The sequence below is a fragment of the Drosophila navojoa genome, chromosome 4, assembly GCF_054131105.1.
Source record: "Drosophila navojoa isolate 15081-1374.11 chromosome 4, UAZ_NAV_1.0, whole genome shotgun sequence".
NCBI classification, from domain to species: Eukaryota; Metazoa; Arthropoda; class Insecta; order Diptera; family Drosophilidae; genus Drosophila; species Drosophila navojoa.
The window spans coordinates 20688683-20705581 of record NC_142892.1 but is presented as its reverse complement, the minus strand read 5'-3'; the positions used below and the strand labels follow the sequence as shown (position 1 = coordinate 20705581).

General features: G+C 39.8%; 6 protein-coding genes across 6 annotated transcripts in view; 5 read left to right on the top strand and 1 right to left on the bottom strand.

Annotated features, from left to right (window-relative positions):
* LOC108650962 (uncharacterized) overlaps window positions 1-8618 on the top strand; it is a 35227-nt gene extending 26609 nt beyond the window's left edge. The window contains exons 5-6 of the mRNA XM_089259727.1: window positions 6950-7145; window positions 7699-8618. Of these exons, the coding sequence (XP_089115853.1) occupies window positions 6950-7145; window positions 7699-7996 (494 nt within the window). The 3' untranslated portion in view covers window positions 7997-8618. The remainder of the gene's footprint in view (window positions 1-6949; window positions 7146-7698) is intronic.
* Akr1B (Aldo-keto reductase 1B) overlaps window positions 1-16899 on the top strand; it is a 58389-nt gene that overhangs the window by 11962 nt on the left and 29528 nt on the right. The gene's annotated exons all lie outside the window — the stretch shown is intronic.
* Polr3H (RNA polymerase III subunit H) lies at window positions 9751-10874 on the bottom strand. The gene is made up of 3 exons (XM_018100352.3): window positions 10597-10874; window positions 10054-10539; window positions 9751-9994 (listed from the first exon to the last, which is right to left on the bottom strand). Exons 1-3 carry the CDS (start codon window positions 10705-10707, stop codon window positions 9854-9856), a joined length of 738 nt encoding a protein of 245 aa, XP_017955841.1. The 5' UTR covers window positions 10708-10874; the 3' UTR covers window positions 9751-9853.
* On the top strand, window positions 10930-13110 carry RIOK1 (RIO kinase 1). Its single transcript, XM_018100332.3, has 3 exons — window positions 10930-11144; window positions 11209-12534; window positions 12597-13110. Exons 1-3 carry the CDS (start codon window positions 11088-11090, stop codon window positions 12954-12956), a joined length of 1743 nt encoding a protein of 580 aa, XP_017955821.1. The 5' UTR covers window positions 10930-11087; the 3' UTR covers window positions 12957-13110.
* On the top strand, window positions 13417-14831 carry LOC108650973 (uncharacterized). Its single transcript, XM_018100341.3, has 3 exons — window positions 13417-13687; window positions 13744-14450; window positions 14510-14831. The coding sequence occupies exons 1-3, from the start codon at window positions 13513-13515 to the stop codon at window positions 14720-14722; spliced, it is 1095 nt and encodes a 364-aa protein (XP_017955830.1). The 5' UTR covers window positions 13417-13512; the 3' UTR covers window positions 14723-14831.
* aly (always early) lies at window positions 15064-16831 on the top strand. The gene has a single exon (XM_018100336.3). The coding sequence runs from the start codon at window positions 15140-15142 to the stop codon at window positions 16715-16717; it is 1578 nt and encodes a 525-aa protein (XP_017955825.1). The 5' UTR covers window positions 15064-15139; the 3' UTR covers window positions 16718-16831.

The window sequence follows — 16899 nt, the reverse complement described above, 5'->3', positions numbered from 1 at the left end:
TGCAATTCATTTGTCAATTGTTGAGCAATTTGCAATGACAAAAACAAAGAAAGCCCCCTCACGCCTCACCACGCCCAATATTAAATCATTTGCCAAATTCGCCTCCCAGCTGCACAATTTTACACTTAATTAAAGAAAGGAAGGAAGAAGGAAAAGAGATAGAGTGAGAGAGAGTGTGTGCAGACTTTGGCATGCACAACAGTTGCTAAATGAATTTTACATCACTTTTCTGCTTGCGAGCATCTAATAGCAGAGGTCATGACCCCTGCGCAGCCATGAGTGTTGCGTAAGCCTTATCGCACCTCCGTAAGTCATCAGCCTTAGCTTGATGAGGCTCACGCATTACCAGCAGCATTATTTGACTTAGTTATGGCTCATTATGATGCCAACAGCCCACACAACATCGTCTATCCACTTCCACTTCCTTCCACTCACATCTCTCTCTCTCTCTCTGCTATAATTATTAATCTACCAATGTTTAATTATTAATATTTACATAAGCTGAAAATTTAATTATGGCTGGCAATAAGGGAAATGAGGATAAGGAAATAAATTGTCGATAGACTCCCATAGAATATTTGATTGCTTTGATTCATACATATGAGATATTATGAGTCTTACTTATATCGTTCGACTCATACCTATCCTGGGACTCCACAGCGCGACCCTTTCCAATCTGTTGCCTCAGCAACTATGTCACTAAGACAACTCATCTCAGTTTGTGGAATTGCTGAGCCATAAAAATATATTTATTATGCATAATAATACTGATATGTTTATATATATACATATATGCATGTATGTATGTATGTATGTATGATGTGTGCGTGCGTGTGCTACAAATAATATTTGGTACTTTTATTAAGCAGCTTTTTACATGCAAACTTGTGTCTCGTGTAAAAGACGAAAAATAGCAACAAAAATCAATAAACATAAAAAATTCTGCAAGAGCTAGTCGAATGAAATATACCCTGTATATAAGACATCGAAATAATAAAAATAACATATAGACTTTGGCTTAATGTGCGATTCGGCTATATGTACAACTCATATACAATTAATTCATCAATAGATTTAATCTATTTTAGTAATATATATATTAGAAAACTGTTTTATATCAGATAATCATGCTGCGAATCGTTTAGTCTTTGAAATATTATATACATATATATATACTACTATAGTAAGATTATATATTATTGTACCACTTCCACCCACTAAGAGCATTCACTCTTATAAATAGGGCATAAAAACAGTTGTCAAAATGCGCAGTTCAGTTGTAGTCAAAAAAAAAAAAAAGAAGGAAAAGAACGAGCCTCGTACCGAACATTTAACATGAAATATTTGATTGTGGCTTGGATTTGTCATATTTGGTAATTTGGTGAAGAAAATGACATTGCATGGAAACGGAAAACGGCAAACGGAAAACAAAGCGTAAGCAACAAATAATGTAGAAGTTAAAGTAGTTTGACTAGCAGATACCCAGTAGTGATTTTGCCGAGATCTATGGATTGAATGAGCTGAAAGAAAGAGATAAATTAAGAGAGAAATGCTAAGACACGACAGTCAGAGAGAGAGAAATCACTTAGTCCATTTTTCCCAAGATGGAAGATTATCTCGAATTGAGCCGAAAATATATTTGATACTATTAGTTATATAAAAACATCTATCCACAATACCTACGTAATACTCTGTGCAATAATTCTATGCCAAATATTGTAAGTAGAAGCTGAGGTCTATTCCATGATTTTGGATTCTCATAAATTAAATAGTTGGTAATACCCATAAGATTGTACTAAACCAATGTCAAGGATGACACATCTATATAAATGTAATATCTATATAATGCATTTGATTCTAATAGCAGCACAGAGTAACAGACAGAGTAACTTCTTCAATGCCTCAGACGGTTTGACATCTTCGACGCCTAAAAGTAGATAAGAGACAGAGGCTTAAATAAATGTAAATGTCATACGAGAAACTCGCATATGGCCCATGCACACACACACACCCATAAACACAAAATCCAATTGGATTCGAGTCGCGCGCACACACACACACCCACACACAAATACTTCCAGTTGGCAAATGTATTTCGAGCAAAGACGAGTTACAAATTGTTAGCTTATCAAGCAACTTTTGTGTCTGTGTGAATGGGTGGGTGTTCCATATATGTGTGTGTGTGTGGGGGGGAAATGACACTATTTCTAGGTATTTGTAATCTTTCAACATGCGCCAATATCCATTTACATATCAAGTAGCTCCGTATTTTCAACAGCGGCAAATAAAATAAATTCGGTCTAAGCCTTGAATTTAAATTATAATTTTATAAAAAGTCCGCTAAAGTGGAAGTATAAAATGCAATTATCCAAACAATTTCTTGAAATTTCCTCAACACTAGACTGCAGTAATATGAGAATTTTAAAATAGATTTGAATATAATTATGTAGTTAAGAAAGAATAAATATGTAGGTTAGTGTAGTCGAGTGCAAATGGATCAATTCAAAAGCTGTGCTATATATGGAATAGAAAAATAAATTGATTCAAAGAATTGACAAATGCAATACTGAAGGGCGCCATAATCTATTTATATATATATTTATTTATATATACTATATATTGCTTATAATTGTGATGATGAGTTTTTCTAAAAATGATTAAGATTATGATTGTACTTATTTATGTAAAATATATATACTCACTCTATACATACAATATGTGTATATATATATTTAACGTTCTCACTCTCCCAATGTCTCTTTGCTGTGTTTCACGCTCCCCTTAATAGTGCTGGCTGATTCCGATAAAATAGATCTCACACTTTTCGCCCTGGAGAACAGTGGAGAACTGAACGCCCTGCGCCCTCTCTTTGGGAATTCACTTTTCATTTTCGTTGCGTTTCGTTGCAATTTCAGAATTTGTGATCGCAAAAACGAGTATAGAACAGCGAATACGAGATGCCTCAACTACCCGTTAGTGTCGGTCACAAACCGAAACTGCAACACAGGATACACTTGACAACAGATCCACTGAACATATATACATGTAGTATATATTATATTTTCTATATTCTTTGATTTCTCGTTTGAGCTGGCGCCGTGCTCGCTGCGTCTCAGTGTGCAGCTGATAATGAAATGAGTTTCAGCTTGCGATTGCAGCCGCGATAAATACGCGCAAATCTGAGAGAAATCTCGCATTTTAAGGCTTCTAATGCGAATGCATTGATTTAGTTTGTAATTCAATCGATGCTCGCTCTCCCTCTTGCTCGCTCTATCTCTTGTTCTCTCTCTCTCCCTCTCTCTGCTGCTGCTGCTACTGCCTCGATCGCTATGGTCTGCTGGCTCTGGCGCTTAATCGTCGTCATAAACTCAATCTAATGCAATTGCAACTGTATTTGTATCTCTATCTCTATGTGCATCTGTATCTGTATCTGTGTCTCTCGATTTGCATTTGCATCTGTATCTGTGCTGGCTATCTCTGTCGCTTGGAGCATCTACTCATATGCATGAGACGCTCAGCATTCATCTAAATTTCTCACATGTTTGCAGGCCTTTGTTATTGACAATTTTTTCTTATTTTTCCTATTCAGCTTCTGATTTTACTTTATTATTTTTCCATTTTTTGCGGTTTTCTTTACTTTGAAGTTCTGCCCGTTTTCAGGGCACTTAAGCCGCAAACGCATATGGATACAATTACAGTTAGCATCGCATTTGCCTATTTATAAGAATATTCGAACACATTCGAACTCCCATTGGCCGCCAGCTCAAGTTCTTATCGATTTTCTGTCCGTTAATAGGTATTTGCCACTTAGGAAATCCCAAGGAGCTCTGAGCACAAAATGCGTTGGCTTTTCAGCTAGCATGAATAAATGTTGAAGGTGGCTTTGCCAATTTTTCCTACACATATATTTATTTATTAATATTTGATCAATAGATTTTTTTTTCATATCTTTGTTTAATATTTTCTCATGGGATTCCAAGCAACTTAGCTTTACCAACTCAGTTTGTTTTTCTTCTATTTTTGATCTAGATATATACCTATCCTAATATCTATCTATCTATTCTACAGCTTTTCTATAGATCTATATGATATAAGCGGTCTATCTATCCATATATTATCTATTTATTTATCTATCTATCTACCTACCTACCTATCTACCTGTACGCTGAACGTTGCATAAAGTATACAAATATAAAATATACAAAAATCAGTTTTATTTATCATATACCCATATATACAAAAATGTATATATTTATTATCTATATACATACTTCTCTCTCTATCTGTCTGGCTATTTCTATCTCTCTGTATATATTCCGCTCCGTTTACAGTTTGAATATTCATATAGAAATTCATATACTAGTAATTCAAATCCCTCTTTGTACGCAAGCACCTTGTGGTTTTTTTGGTCAGAAGCCAAACAAACGATGCATTTTCCAGTAGAGTCGAGTCGAGTCGAGTCGCTTTGAGTTGAATCCGTATCTGGTGGCTGGTAAAGTGGGGCATAGTTTATCATTGACTCGAATGCATGCCCCCAGTTGCCGTTATTTAGAAGTCGAGTGAAAAGCCGCTTAGCTACACTTCTCCACTGCACTTTTGGACTTCATCCTCGAGTGCAGCAGACGCGATGAAAATTCTTACATGCCTGCACTCCTGTAAGACAGCTGCCTCACCCCTCTTTGCTATCTCTCTCTCTCTCGGACGTTATCTATTCCTTTCCCACTTTCTACCCCTCTCTTTGTTTTATGCTTATCTTTGTTTATGCAGCCGCCACACATGAAAACTGAGGCACGTGGCCAAAGCACCGCTCAGGTCGTCTCCCGCTTTATGCTCATTGGCAAAGTTGCCTTTGTGCGCAGCGCTGCGCTGCTCTTAAGCCGCTTAAGAACGGTAATTGTAGCCGTCTGCTGTAGACTCTGTCGGCCCTCTGCCCCCCTCCGTCCTCTCCGCTCACCTGCTGGCCCTTCTCCTTTTATCAGTTGGCCAGACAATCCTTTAGAACTCTCATTTGCTTACGACACGGACGTGAAACTCGCAAAGTTGCGGACTTAATCTGAAACTTGGGCAATTCGAGTGCAAATGTCGCGACCTTTAATGCTCGGCGCTCAGCTACTTCATAAGCCTGGAATTAAATATATCTGAAGAAAAAACTTAAAAGTCTAAAAGATAAAGTCAATGATTGCTAAAGTTTCGATCTCCTCAACGTATTTTACGCAGAAAGAATTTGAGATGTGTGATTTGCTTTGGGGAAACTTTGCTTTTTGAAAAACTAAGCTGTTTATTATATATTTTTTTTCAATTCCACTTAAACTAATTTAAGATTTAAGTAATAATAATAAATAATATAAAAATAAAAAAGTTATTTTACTAAATTATAATTTATTCATAAATTGCTGAAAAATTAATAAATTTCAGATGAAACGATTAATATTCAAGCATTATCTTTTACTCCTTATATACAGTTGAACCCTGATTGAAAGCAATTTGAGAACTTCTTCTTCGTATAGCCATTAAATCTAATACTAAGAATAATTAATTAATATTAATTAATTATTATATTATTTTTCATTACTTTTAATACTCCTCTGTTTGGCAGAGTGTTCCATCAGACATTTCAACCCACTTTCAATTTGAAATATTCTAAAATTTCGCCACACAATCTTCAGCTGCTCTCAAAAGGAAAATGTAATTCCAAACATAAAATGCCAACTAAAATAAAGACATTTACTTAGAGGCAGAGACAAACAGCTGCAAAGAAGAAAAACTGTTTGCAACTCAAATAGCGAATAGCAAATAGCAAATAGCAAAAGAAGACACAAAATGTGGCACATGAAATGTGGCACAAAACTGAACTGAACTGTGGCTGACGCAACTAGAACAAAGTTGTCATTGTCAGCAGCCGCTGGCCAGGTCCATGATTCGCATTCAAGCAGCAGAGCCAGCTGAAGCAGAAGCAGCTAACTTGTAACAGGCAAATGTATCTGCGAGATACTTTTACATAATCATAGATACTTCTGGAGCAGCAGCAGCAGCTGCAAGTTAATGTTGACCAAATTGAATCTATGCAAATGCTCTCACACATTGCCACAAAACTCAATTATTCCACAGATTCAATTAGCTTTCAGTCGAAACACAAAGGCCGAAGCCAAAGCACTTAACAACATGTGTCAGAAGCAAGAGTTCATTTAATAAATTGAGTTTTGCATTTTTTGTAACAATAAAGTAGAGAGCAAAACTCTTTGAAAATAAATAATTTTAAATTATGTGAAATTTCCCATCGAAGTCCTTAGACTTCTCTAGAAGTTACTCTAAGGCGATTTTATAAAAGAAAATTTTATCCTCTGTGTCTCATGGCACTTCAATTATGTCTGTAAATAGATATTTTAAGGAAAGAAACCGTTCTTTACTATTCAAAGTCTTTATCTTCATGAGACATGTTCAAGTCTTTAAATATTCCCTTAAAATACTCCTGTTCGAAACATTCTATAGCCCCATTAATAGTTAATAAATTTAATCAAATTTCGTAGACAAAAGCTCTCTTTGTGAAGTGCAAATGGCTTAGATAGCACAGAAATTGTAGGACGATGGCAGAGGGGCGACAATGGCATGTCGAGGGAAAATTTCTGATGGTCCAGCTTTGTGTTAGGGCAAGCTCAAGTTATATAAATACTTGGGAAATATTTAAGTTGAAATGAAACTAATTTCCTTTTGAATTACATGCTAAATAAACTATGAGTCTAAGCCAAGACAGCTGTGGCATCTGGCAAGGACGGCAGGACATGCAGCAAGGGCAACTGGAGCAGCTGCAGCAGCTTAGTGATGCGGGTTACTGCTGCTGCGGCTGCTGTTGCTAGTACCGCTGTTCCTGCTACTGTTGCTACATAAACTTTTGCGCCTTAGTTTCCACTTAAAGTTAATGTAAAGTCTTTGTTATATCTTCCGCTTGCAGTGCACTCCTTGCCGCACCTGACCGTGCTCAGCCTGTCCGGCTGCAGCAAACTCACCGACGATGGGGTCGAGCTGATTGCCGAGAATCTGCAGAAGCTGCGCGCCCTGGACCTGTCCTGGTGTCCCCGCATCACGGACGCCTCGCTCGAGTATATCGCCTGTGATCTGAACCAGCTGGAGGAATTGACTTTGGACAGGTGAGTAGTATAAGTAGTGCCAACCCGCAGCCACCCTGCCACCCAGCCACAGCCAGCACAGGTGCGCACAATTTACCTGTGCTGCGCTGCAGCCACTCGCAATTATTCATGAGTTAAATTCAATTTCCTACTGCACTTTCGCTGCTCCTGCTGCTGCTCTCCCCTCTCTCTCTCTCTCTCTCTCTCTCTCTCTCTCTCTCTCTCTCTCTCTCTCTCTCTCTCTCTCTCTCTCTCTCTCTCTCTCTCTCTCTGTCATAAGCAGAGTTTATTAAATTTGTAATTTCTAAAAAGGTTTTTACCTGTCGAAAGTAAAACAATTTAGCTGCTTAAATAATTAGAAGTATGAAGTAATATAAACATGAATAATGTTAACTTTTTATTCGCTGCTGCCATTGAAACAGTTTCAAGCAGGGTAAAAGGTTATGCAAGGTGTGGCTGATATCCTATAAATCGTAGAAACTCTAAAAGGATCTCTACAAAATTAATCTTACTAGTATATTTGCATACTTATATGTTATATTGTTTTCTCTCTATCTTTCTCTTTCAATTACAGATGCGTTCACATAACAGATATAGGTGTCGGCTATATCTCGACGATGCTATCGCTGACGGCCCTCTTTCTGCGCTGGTGCTCGCAGGTGCGAGACTTTGGGCTGCAGCACCTGTGCTCGATGAGAAATTTGCAGGTGCTGTCGCTGGCCGGCTGTCCGCTGCTGACCTCATCCGGGCTGTCCAGCCTCATCCAGTTGCGACATCTGCAGGAACTGGAGCTGACCAACTGTCCGGGCGCCTCGCATGAATTGTTCGACTATCTGAAAGAGCATTTGCCACGCTGTTTGATAATCGAATAATTGATTTCTGGATTACTTTATTATGTGAATGTAAATGTGAAGTCAACTGATTTTGATTTAGATTCAGTTTTACGAGTTCAACTAATCGAATTCTATGCTAATTATTTTCTTTAGTCGGCAAGTTCCTCTTATGCTATATAGAAACTTCTCGTAACTCTGTAAATCCAATATTTTATTTTCTATCTATGATTTCAACTGTGATTTCAAATGGAACTACATGTATATGTATGTACGTCTATATGTATAGTTGGGAGCCGTTCAAGGAGCTATACTGTAATTAACCATAAAAGACCCTCTTAATTATATTTATTTACAATTACACAGTACAATAGATGAAGATCTAATATTATAAATAATATATTATTTATATTATTGTAGTTTTTAAAGCAAGTTTTGAATTAATCTCACTGTAATTAACCATAAACAAGAACAAAGAGAAAAGAGAAAAGAAAACCCAATTTATATAGATATTATATGCATACTTGTATGTGAATGTAAATTAATTATAAAGATTGCGCCTAAAAGACAAACAAAACGCTAAATAAATAACGAAGGAAAAACAAAAAATCAAAAATTATGCAATTTATTGTTCAAATCAACAACTCTCAAAACAAAACAAAAATACCGAAGCGAATATCTATCTATGGGCAAAGTTTGCCAAACAGCTTTATACTTAGCTCACCTAACACACACACATACACACACAAGGAAAACACCTTTTTATCAATTGTACCATACAATAACTGTGCTAAAGCCCCTCTATGAATCAAACAACAATTTAACAGAAGTAAAATATTCCAGTTTTTAGAAGTAGAACATCTAGCAAAATGTGCACGTTAAGCAAATGGCTGAAGAAATATGAAAACCAAAAGAAAATCGAAACAAAATCCAGCTACGAAGAAAGTAAAGAGAGAAGCATTAAATTGTATATTTTGAAGTCCTTGTGCCGCCCTTCCTAGACCTAAGTCGCTAACGACAAAGAGTTAAAAACATAAACTAAAAAATATGTGGATAAAATTATGTAAAAGAGATGCGCTACCAAAAACAGTTTAAAGGATATATGTGAGGATCATTGTTTTGAAAATATTTCAAACCAAGCATGAACAATATTTAAACAAATGCAAATCTAAAGAACAAATTTTAAAAAACAAATCTATATATATACATATATAAAATAAACTAAAGCCTATTTGAATATATTGCGTTTCATTTACGACAGTACAATTCTCCTTTTGTTTTAAGCTAAAAAGCAAAGTAAGTTCAATCTGCAGCATCTACAATTAGTCGTCAAAGGTAAGTATAAATCTAGAACAGACTATTTGGCTCCCTACTCCCCATTTTGCACCCTACTTCTCATTTTTGTGCGCCTAGTATTTGCCCAAAATAACTGTAGAGGCTATGGAAGTACCATGCCAACCGAAATGAGGACTAGGGCGAAAAATGTAGATTAACAAACCGTTAATAAACATTGAGTTAACATGATCATGTTAACACACTGTAACAAAACAGAGCATTTACACTGTAAACTGTTGTTTAGCATAACCTACACTGCTACATAACAGTGCGTTACAATACACTTTAGACTACATACTTCTCATTTCTGTTCGCCTGTTGCTTTACCAAAATGCTCGTTACAATTTTACTCTCAGCAGCATTAATAGCCGATCATTGCAGTGATAAAAGGAAACGGCGAGGCGGATAAACTTTCCGGATTTTAGATAAGCTAGAATGAATGAATCGCGAAAAGTGAATGATTACAACGTTCTTACTTGTATTTTTACGATTTCCTAAAAATAAAGATGCTTTTGCCTTAATAGATAACTATTTACAAATTTAGGAGCTGAGGCTACTCCTTTGTCATTCCTCGCAGGCGCCCTCGCCATCATCGTCATTCTCATATTCCGTATTATCTTCGCCGTCTTCAACTTCTTGTTCCTCCTCCTTGCCTTGTTGATCCCACCAGGAAAGCACTCCAAGACCAGACTCATTGATAGCTCCCTGAAAATAAGCACATAATTGAGCAATGGCTTTCTTTTGATATTCATAATCATAATTACGATAATTTTATAGGGCGTCTTCACTTCCTGTGCTGCTGTCGCTGCGGCTGCTGTTGTTGAGCTGCTGGCATTTTGTGACTGTTGACCTTCTGCTTTTGGTGGACCGATGGGCGATGTTTCTTCAAATATTTCCCGTGACACACGAAACTTAATGGGCTCGCCAACATCCATAAATAGATCGTGTTTGCCGCCATCTTCTAACGGATATTCCCAGACCCAGGCTTGTTCCGCCTCATCGAATCGCGACGGATGCTGTAGTGCAGCATGTGGTATGAGTATATCATCGAAGAAGCCCAGGGTTACGTTAACTCCCTCGCGGCTACAATTCCTTATCTTGCCAGTCATTACAGTGCCTACCATTGGGCGGAAAACCACATAGCGGAAAAGAACCTCCGTGTGTGAGGCGCCATCTCCTGGTAATATTATTGAGTCCTTCAGTGACACAATTTCCTTCATTGCTATACACAAACCAACGTTGAGCAACACCTGCCAAGTGCGAGACACATGTTAATCAATAGTTTCATTCACAAATCTTTCATTTACCTTGTTTGCCAGCTTCCGGTCAATTTCATCGCGCACGGCGTCCACGAGCTTTAAATTGAAATGATCTGGAGCAATGCGTACATTATCTTTCAGTTCTGCCAGTACAAACATGATTATCGGTTGTTTATAAGAGGTTTACTCTAATTTCGTAGGATGCAAACAAGCAAATTGTTTCAGCCGGCACTATTTATTATTGTAGCTCATTTGTTTTCAGCTGTTTTGTTATTAATAGCGTGGATTTCATGCGTTAACAGAACAGCTGTTTCCTAACATTTTGTACCGATATACGATAGTTTTGTCACCGTGCAATGTGATTGGCAAACGAATCAGCTGTTCGCGAGTTACACGTGCAAGCTCATTTCTCAATTGTTATTAATCCGAAAGTTGGTTTACAAAGGCTTTGAATATATTAAGAGTGGCTATACAATACCAAAATTCGCAATTACTATTAAATTCAACACCTACAAATATACTTTGCTTTCACTCACATAATGAGTGATGAACACAAATATAGCGATCCAGAGGAAGATGAGGAAGACTTAAAAGCGGTAAGCTAAGATTAATTTTGGAATGCTGAGAACTATTTAATAATTAATATTCAATACTTCAAAGTCTGAGTGGGTTCATGACTTTAAATCTCTTACAGTGAAGGATGACATTTTCAAAAATATCAAACTTAACGAAAAGGATGCTAGCGACGAACTTAGCCTGAAAGTTATAGAGAGTGCAATATCCGGTGACTCTGATTCAGATTATGACGATGAAGATGAAGACGATACCTTTGATATTGGTGACGACTACGATGCCTACGAGGAATCCTACAGTGGTTTCAACAAGCACAACGCTCAACCACAGCTAACTACAACTGGTGGTAACAGTATTGGGAGCGGGTCTGGAGGAACAGGAGGCGGCACGCAGCGCTTGAGCAGTTACCAGCCCAATGAAAAAGTACTTCGTCGCTACTCTGCGCGCATAAATGTCGAGAAGTATGATCCAAACACCAATATGAGCGCACAGGCAGCCAACCGACTAGTGAGCTTCGATCGTCGTCAGGAGACAGAGCGAGTACGAGTGCGTGATAAGCATGACCGAGCTACAGCAGAACAGGTTATGGATCCACGCACAAGAATGATACTTTTCAAGCTGCTTAACCGTGGTCTCATTCAAGAGATCAACGGCTGCATATCCACCGGAAAGGAGGCTAACGTCTATCATGCAGTGTCCAAGAATGGGGAAGATGAATACGCCATTAAGATCTACAAAACTTCTATACTTGTTTTCAAGGATCGCGACAAGTATGTCTCAGGCGAATTTCGCTTCCGTCATGGTTACTGCAAGCATAATCCCCGAAAGATGGTGCGCACATGGGCCGAGAAGGAAATGCGCAACTATCTGCGCATGCGCAATGCTGGCGTACCCGTTCCCGAGCCTATTCTGCTGCGCTCGCATGTGCTGGTCATGCGATTCTGCGGCCGCGATGGCTGGCCGGCGCCAAAACTAAAAGATGTGGAGCTGAGCACTTCAAAGGCACGTGAGCTGTACCGCGACTGCGTGGTCATCATGTGGCGCATTTACAATCAATGCCGACTGGTGCACGCGGATCTCTCAGAATTCAATATACTGTTCCAAGACGGGCAGCTGGTGATAATTGATGTGAGCCAGGCGGTCGAACACGATCATCCACATGCGTTCGACTTTTTACGCAAAGACTGCACGAACATATCCGAGTTCTTCCGCAAAAAGGCAGTCGCCACCATGACGGTGAAGGAGCTGTTCGACTTCATCACAGACCAAACCATAAACGAGCAGAATATGGAGGAATGCTTGGAACGTATATCAGAGCGTATCAAGGATCGAGACTTTGATGCCATCACTGCACAAGAAAAGATCGACGAGGCTGTTTGGCAAAACACTTACATTCCCAAACGCCTCGATGAGGTCAGTAGCTAACGAACATTTCAAATTTGTTTATTTGGAATTTATTGTATATCTCTTTTTAGGTGCCTCATTTTGAGCGGGATGTGGCGAAAGCCAAGCAGGGTGTCCAGCAAGATCTTATATATGCGAAAGTCACAGGTCTAAACTCAGCTTTAGATGTGCAGAAGAAGCCAGATATTTTGGATGCTGAAAATAAAACTGCGGGAAGTGAGCAGCAGTCGAGTGAGAACGAAAGCGACGATTCCCAGGACGAAGATGAAACGTCGAAGTTTAAAAACTCGGCGCGGCCACGTGACGAGTCCCCAGACAGCAAAAAGGCACGTAAGAAAGCGGTTAAGGATGCCAAGGCCGAACAGCGAAAGGTCAAAGTAAAGAAGCATGTGAAGAAACGCAAGGAAAAACTTGGCACCATGAAAAAATAATGGAACTAGTAAACGTAACCTTTATTATTATTATTATTAACCCTAATATCTCCAATGTAATTAAAATTCCCAATCGGTTTCGAAACGGATTTACGAAATCTTGGTACATAAATTATATATGCATATAAGAAAAATACAGAGCTCTGCACATAAACTTGTTCAATATGAAATTGCAAATTGTATTATGCATGTATGTATATATAGGAAAACAAATAATTCTCTTCCATAGTTGGTATTAAATGTATACCTAACGGCCATTAAGCTGAGTCGCTGAATCGTTCCATTCCCAAAAATCCTTTCTAGTCGTTCCATTCCCACCAACTTTTGAAATACCATGTTTCAAGGCTACTGACAATACTAACTAAAAAGACCGTTAAACTTCATTCTAAAATATTCAGTGTTCCATTACAGTTGCCTTGCGTCTACTGTCTTTGTAGTAGAAATACTTTCACTGAATCTATTACAAACAATGAAAATCGCAAAATTTGTAACTCGAATATTATTTTGTTAATTAACTAGATTCAAAAATCATTTTAATTAAGGAATTGGAAGAAAAATGTCTACAACTTTCGATAAGTGTCTGCAGAATATTGTCATGCAAATGAAAGTAACTCCGAAGGAGCACAAGGACTTTCTCTTTGACTCGGCCTATATCGCTGGCTGGATAAATACAGCCCTCAAGGAGCGTCGCTCAATGCTCGCTGGCAGTTTCAGCAATTTGCCAGAAACTGGTAAGGACTGATCTCTACACCCTATTCGCTTTATTCGCCAACATCACCATTTATAGCCACCTATATAAGCGGAAGTAAGGTCGATGTGCCCGCCAACTTCAATTGTTATCTGCTCTTGGATCTGCGTTTTCCGTTCTACATAGAATTCAAAAACGAAGACTACATCTATTTACACTCAGTGTTCAAGGAGCAAGTTGTTGGAGATTCTTTGATCTCCTCAGTTTATTTACAAACCCATTTACGCAATGATTTAAGTAATTTGCTGAGGCCACAGCCACAGATTACATGCAATGATGGCTCCGGACGTAGCTACCGATTGTGCTATCATACATCTTTATATCCAGTCAGTTCCCACACCATTATCGCCACCCAGCTGAAGGCTAAGCACAGTACGAGCATAGTGTTCGACTTTCTCGTGGCCATCAAGTTGCCTATAGAAAAGTTTCCCAAGCCGGCCTCTGTGGCTTTGCCTGAGTCCATGATCGATACTCAGCTGAGCTATTGGATTGCGCTGCCTGTGCCGCATTTCGATATCAACTACAATGGCCACAGCTACATGGGCAGATGCCACGTCTGGCAGAAGGCCACTCCGGGGCAACGTCAACGCTGGTGCCTGGTGGTGCGAATGTTCTACTTGATGAGTTCAAGCAATGGCACTCTGAACACCATCGGAATCCATTCCTTGAAGCACACCTGCGTTAATCTCTGTGAGAAATTTGGCAATGAGAAGGCAGATCGGCCAATCGGTCTGAAGCTGATGGATGTAAGTGTCTTCTTTCCATTCAATTAAATTAATTTGTTATTTCGAGCGTCTGAATTCAGATGATGATTACTCACGGCGCACGGAAACTGCGTGAAGTTTCCATTGCCGGTCAAACCGGACAAATATTGAACCTGGAAACTCATCCAGCTTTATCCGGCGACTGCTCCAAAGTGGACACACTGCTCTCGAAAATGAAAGCCAACATGAACAACAAGGATGCCTGTGATATGAAGTCCCTATGCGAGATGTTTGGGCTGTCAAAGAAGAAATAGTCGAACCCGCTCTAGTGCAGTCCGAAATTTACAAGAAATTACATATTTAAGAAAAAAGCTTTAATTGTTGACTTTGGGTCACCTCTAAAATTGATAAGAATTATTATGATTCACAAATATGCAATAAATACCCAGTCAAATCAGCATCAAATTGTTTTTAATTTTCGAAGATCCACGAAACCCGTTGAGCTTCAATTTGGTCAAATTTGGTCACCCCTTTTCATTTGCAACTCTGTATTTGGGTCAATTTCGAATTTATCCTCGCAACGGAAATGTCATTTTGGTTATTTTATAATCCCCATGATATTTTGAACAAGTAGTCTCTGGTAAAGTTGGTTGAATCAGGAATCAGGAAGTAGACGCCGGTAAAGTTTAGACCGTGTAGCATTTGAAAGCAACTGTCAAAAATATAACAAAATGTCTGAACCCCTTGCAGATATTAGCCAAGAAACATCCGAATCCGAAACCGCTGTAACACCGCCACAGCTGTCAAATATTGGATTACACCGCGTGCAGAGGATGGCCAAGGCAAACGAATCGCAACGTCTGCTCCGATCGCAGACGGCTGACAAGGACGATGGCGAGCTTTTCATCAAGCTGCCGAAGTTTAGTAAGCGACTACGTGCCAAGACCTCTACTGAGGGTGTCCAGGAGCCGGACATCGAGCCCACTGCCAAGGAGACTTTCAAGGTCAGTGAGCGGCTGTACAAGTACTTGAAGCTGCCCAATTGCCAGCGCTGGATCTGGTGCGAGTTCATTGAATCCTTTATCGACAAGGCAATACTGGGCAGTTCCTATGACATGAACAGCTACGTGCAGAGTTTCTTTCCTCAGCTGGAGACGCGCCACTTGCCGCGTCGTGCCTGGCAGATGATACGCCGCAACATGGGCAAGGCTCGTCGCTTCTCCGCAGCCTTCATTGCCAGGGAGCGCATCGAGTTGGAGCGCTGTCGGAACGTTGTCCGCCAGTTGCAGCAGCGAAAGTTCAATGCAGAACAAGACGCCCAATCATTGGAACTGATGCCAAAGCTCATTCCTATGCCACTGTCAGTGGACTGCAAGGTGGTCAGCCTGATAAACATGCCAACTTTGGTGCTTTGCAAGGGACGTGTTGTTGGCTTCGAGTGTAAGGACAGCAGCTACCAGGTCAAGTTCAATGTGGCCGGAAAGCATACCATAATGAAAATGCCCGATTGCCAACTCCATGTGCTGCAAGACTGCAAAACTGTATCATTGGATAGCATCACGCAAGATGCTGACGTGAAGCAGGAGGTGCCTTTGCAGATGTCTGATGATAGCGAAGAGCTAAAGGCTCTGTTTGACTCGCTGCTGCAGCTACAAAAGCTGTTGGCCCTCAAGCGTAAAACCGTACAGGATATGGCCAGCATGAACGAGGAAGTGGAGGCCAGCGGCATGCCAGCGCCCGCCCGGCGTGAAACAAAGCATACGCCGCTTCGTGAGAAGCTTCAGCGTCGGTATGCGGCCAATATAATAACTCTCCATCGCGTCAACACTGACATTCTGGAGCCGCTGCGCGTCGCCCACCAGCATCTGTCCGAGTACGAGAAGGAGGCAATGCAGAGCAAATCCGTTCCCCGCAACAAACTGTACGAGAAGTGTCGCACCTTGGCCGAAATGGATATGAAGGCAGCGCCATATCAAAAAAATGTCCACGTGGAGGCCACGCGTGAGCTCATCCTGGGTCTGCATACGTTGCTTTATCTTTGTGGAGAACTCGGGCATGGCAACAATGTTGAAGTGGATGCCGTCATAGATGACTTTGTGAACAACATGCTCACGGGCTTGCCGTCACAGCTGACAACTGAATTCCGACAGGTGATCGACATGCTCCAGCCGCTGCGCGTTCACATCCAGGCTGTGACCAGGGCGGAATCCGAGCACAGTCAACAAATTTATCAATTAAACCAGCAGACTCCAGACATTGCATCCAATCTGCTGCCCAACGATGAGTCCGACATCGAAATGGGTTTGTAGATTCATCTAGGTGCTTCATCAAATATTAATTAAAGGCCCTTATTGTACATTTAGCTGACACGAATGTATGCACATTTACATATTAGAATTTTTTTATTATGAACAATCAGCTTGCCATTATCAGCATTATCACAATACAAAATCGCCTTGCTTAAATAAGCTGACCTAATAAATAAATGTGC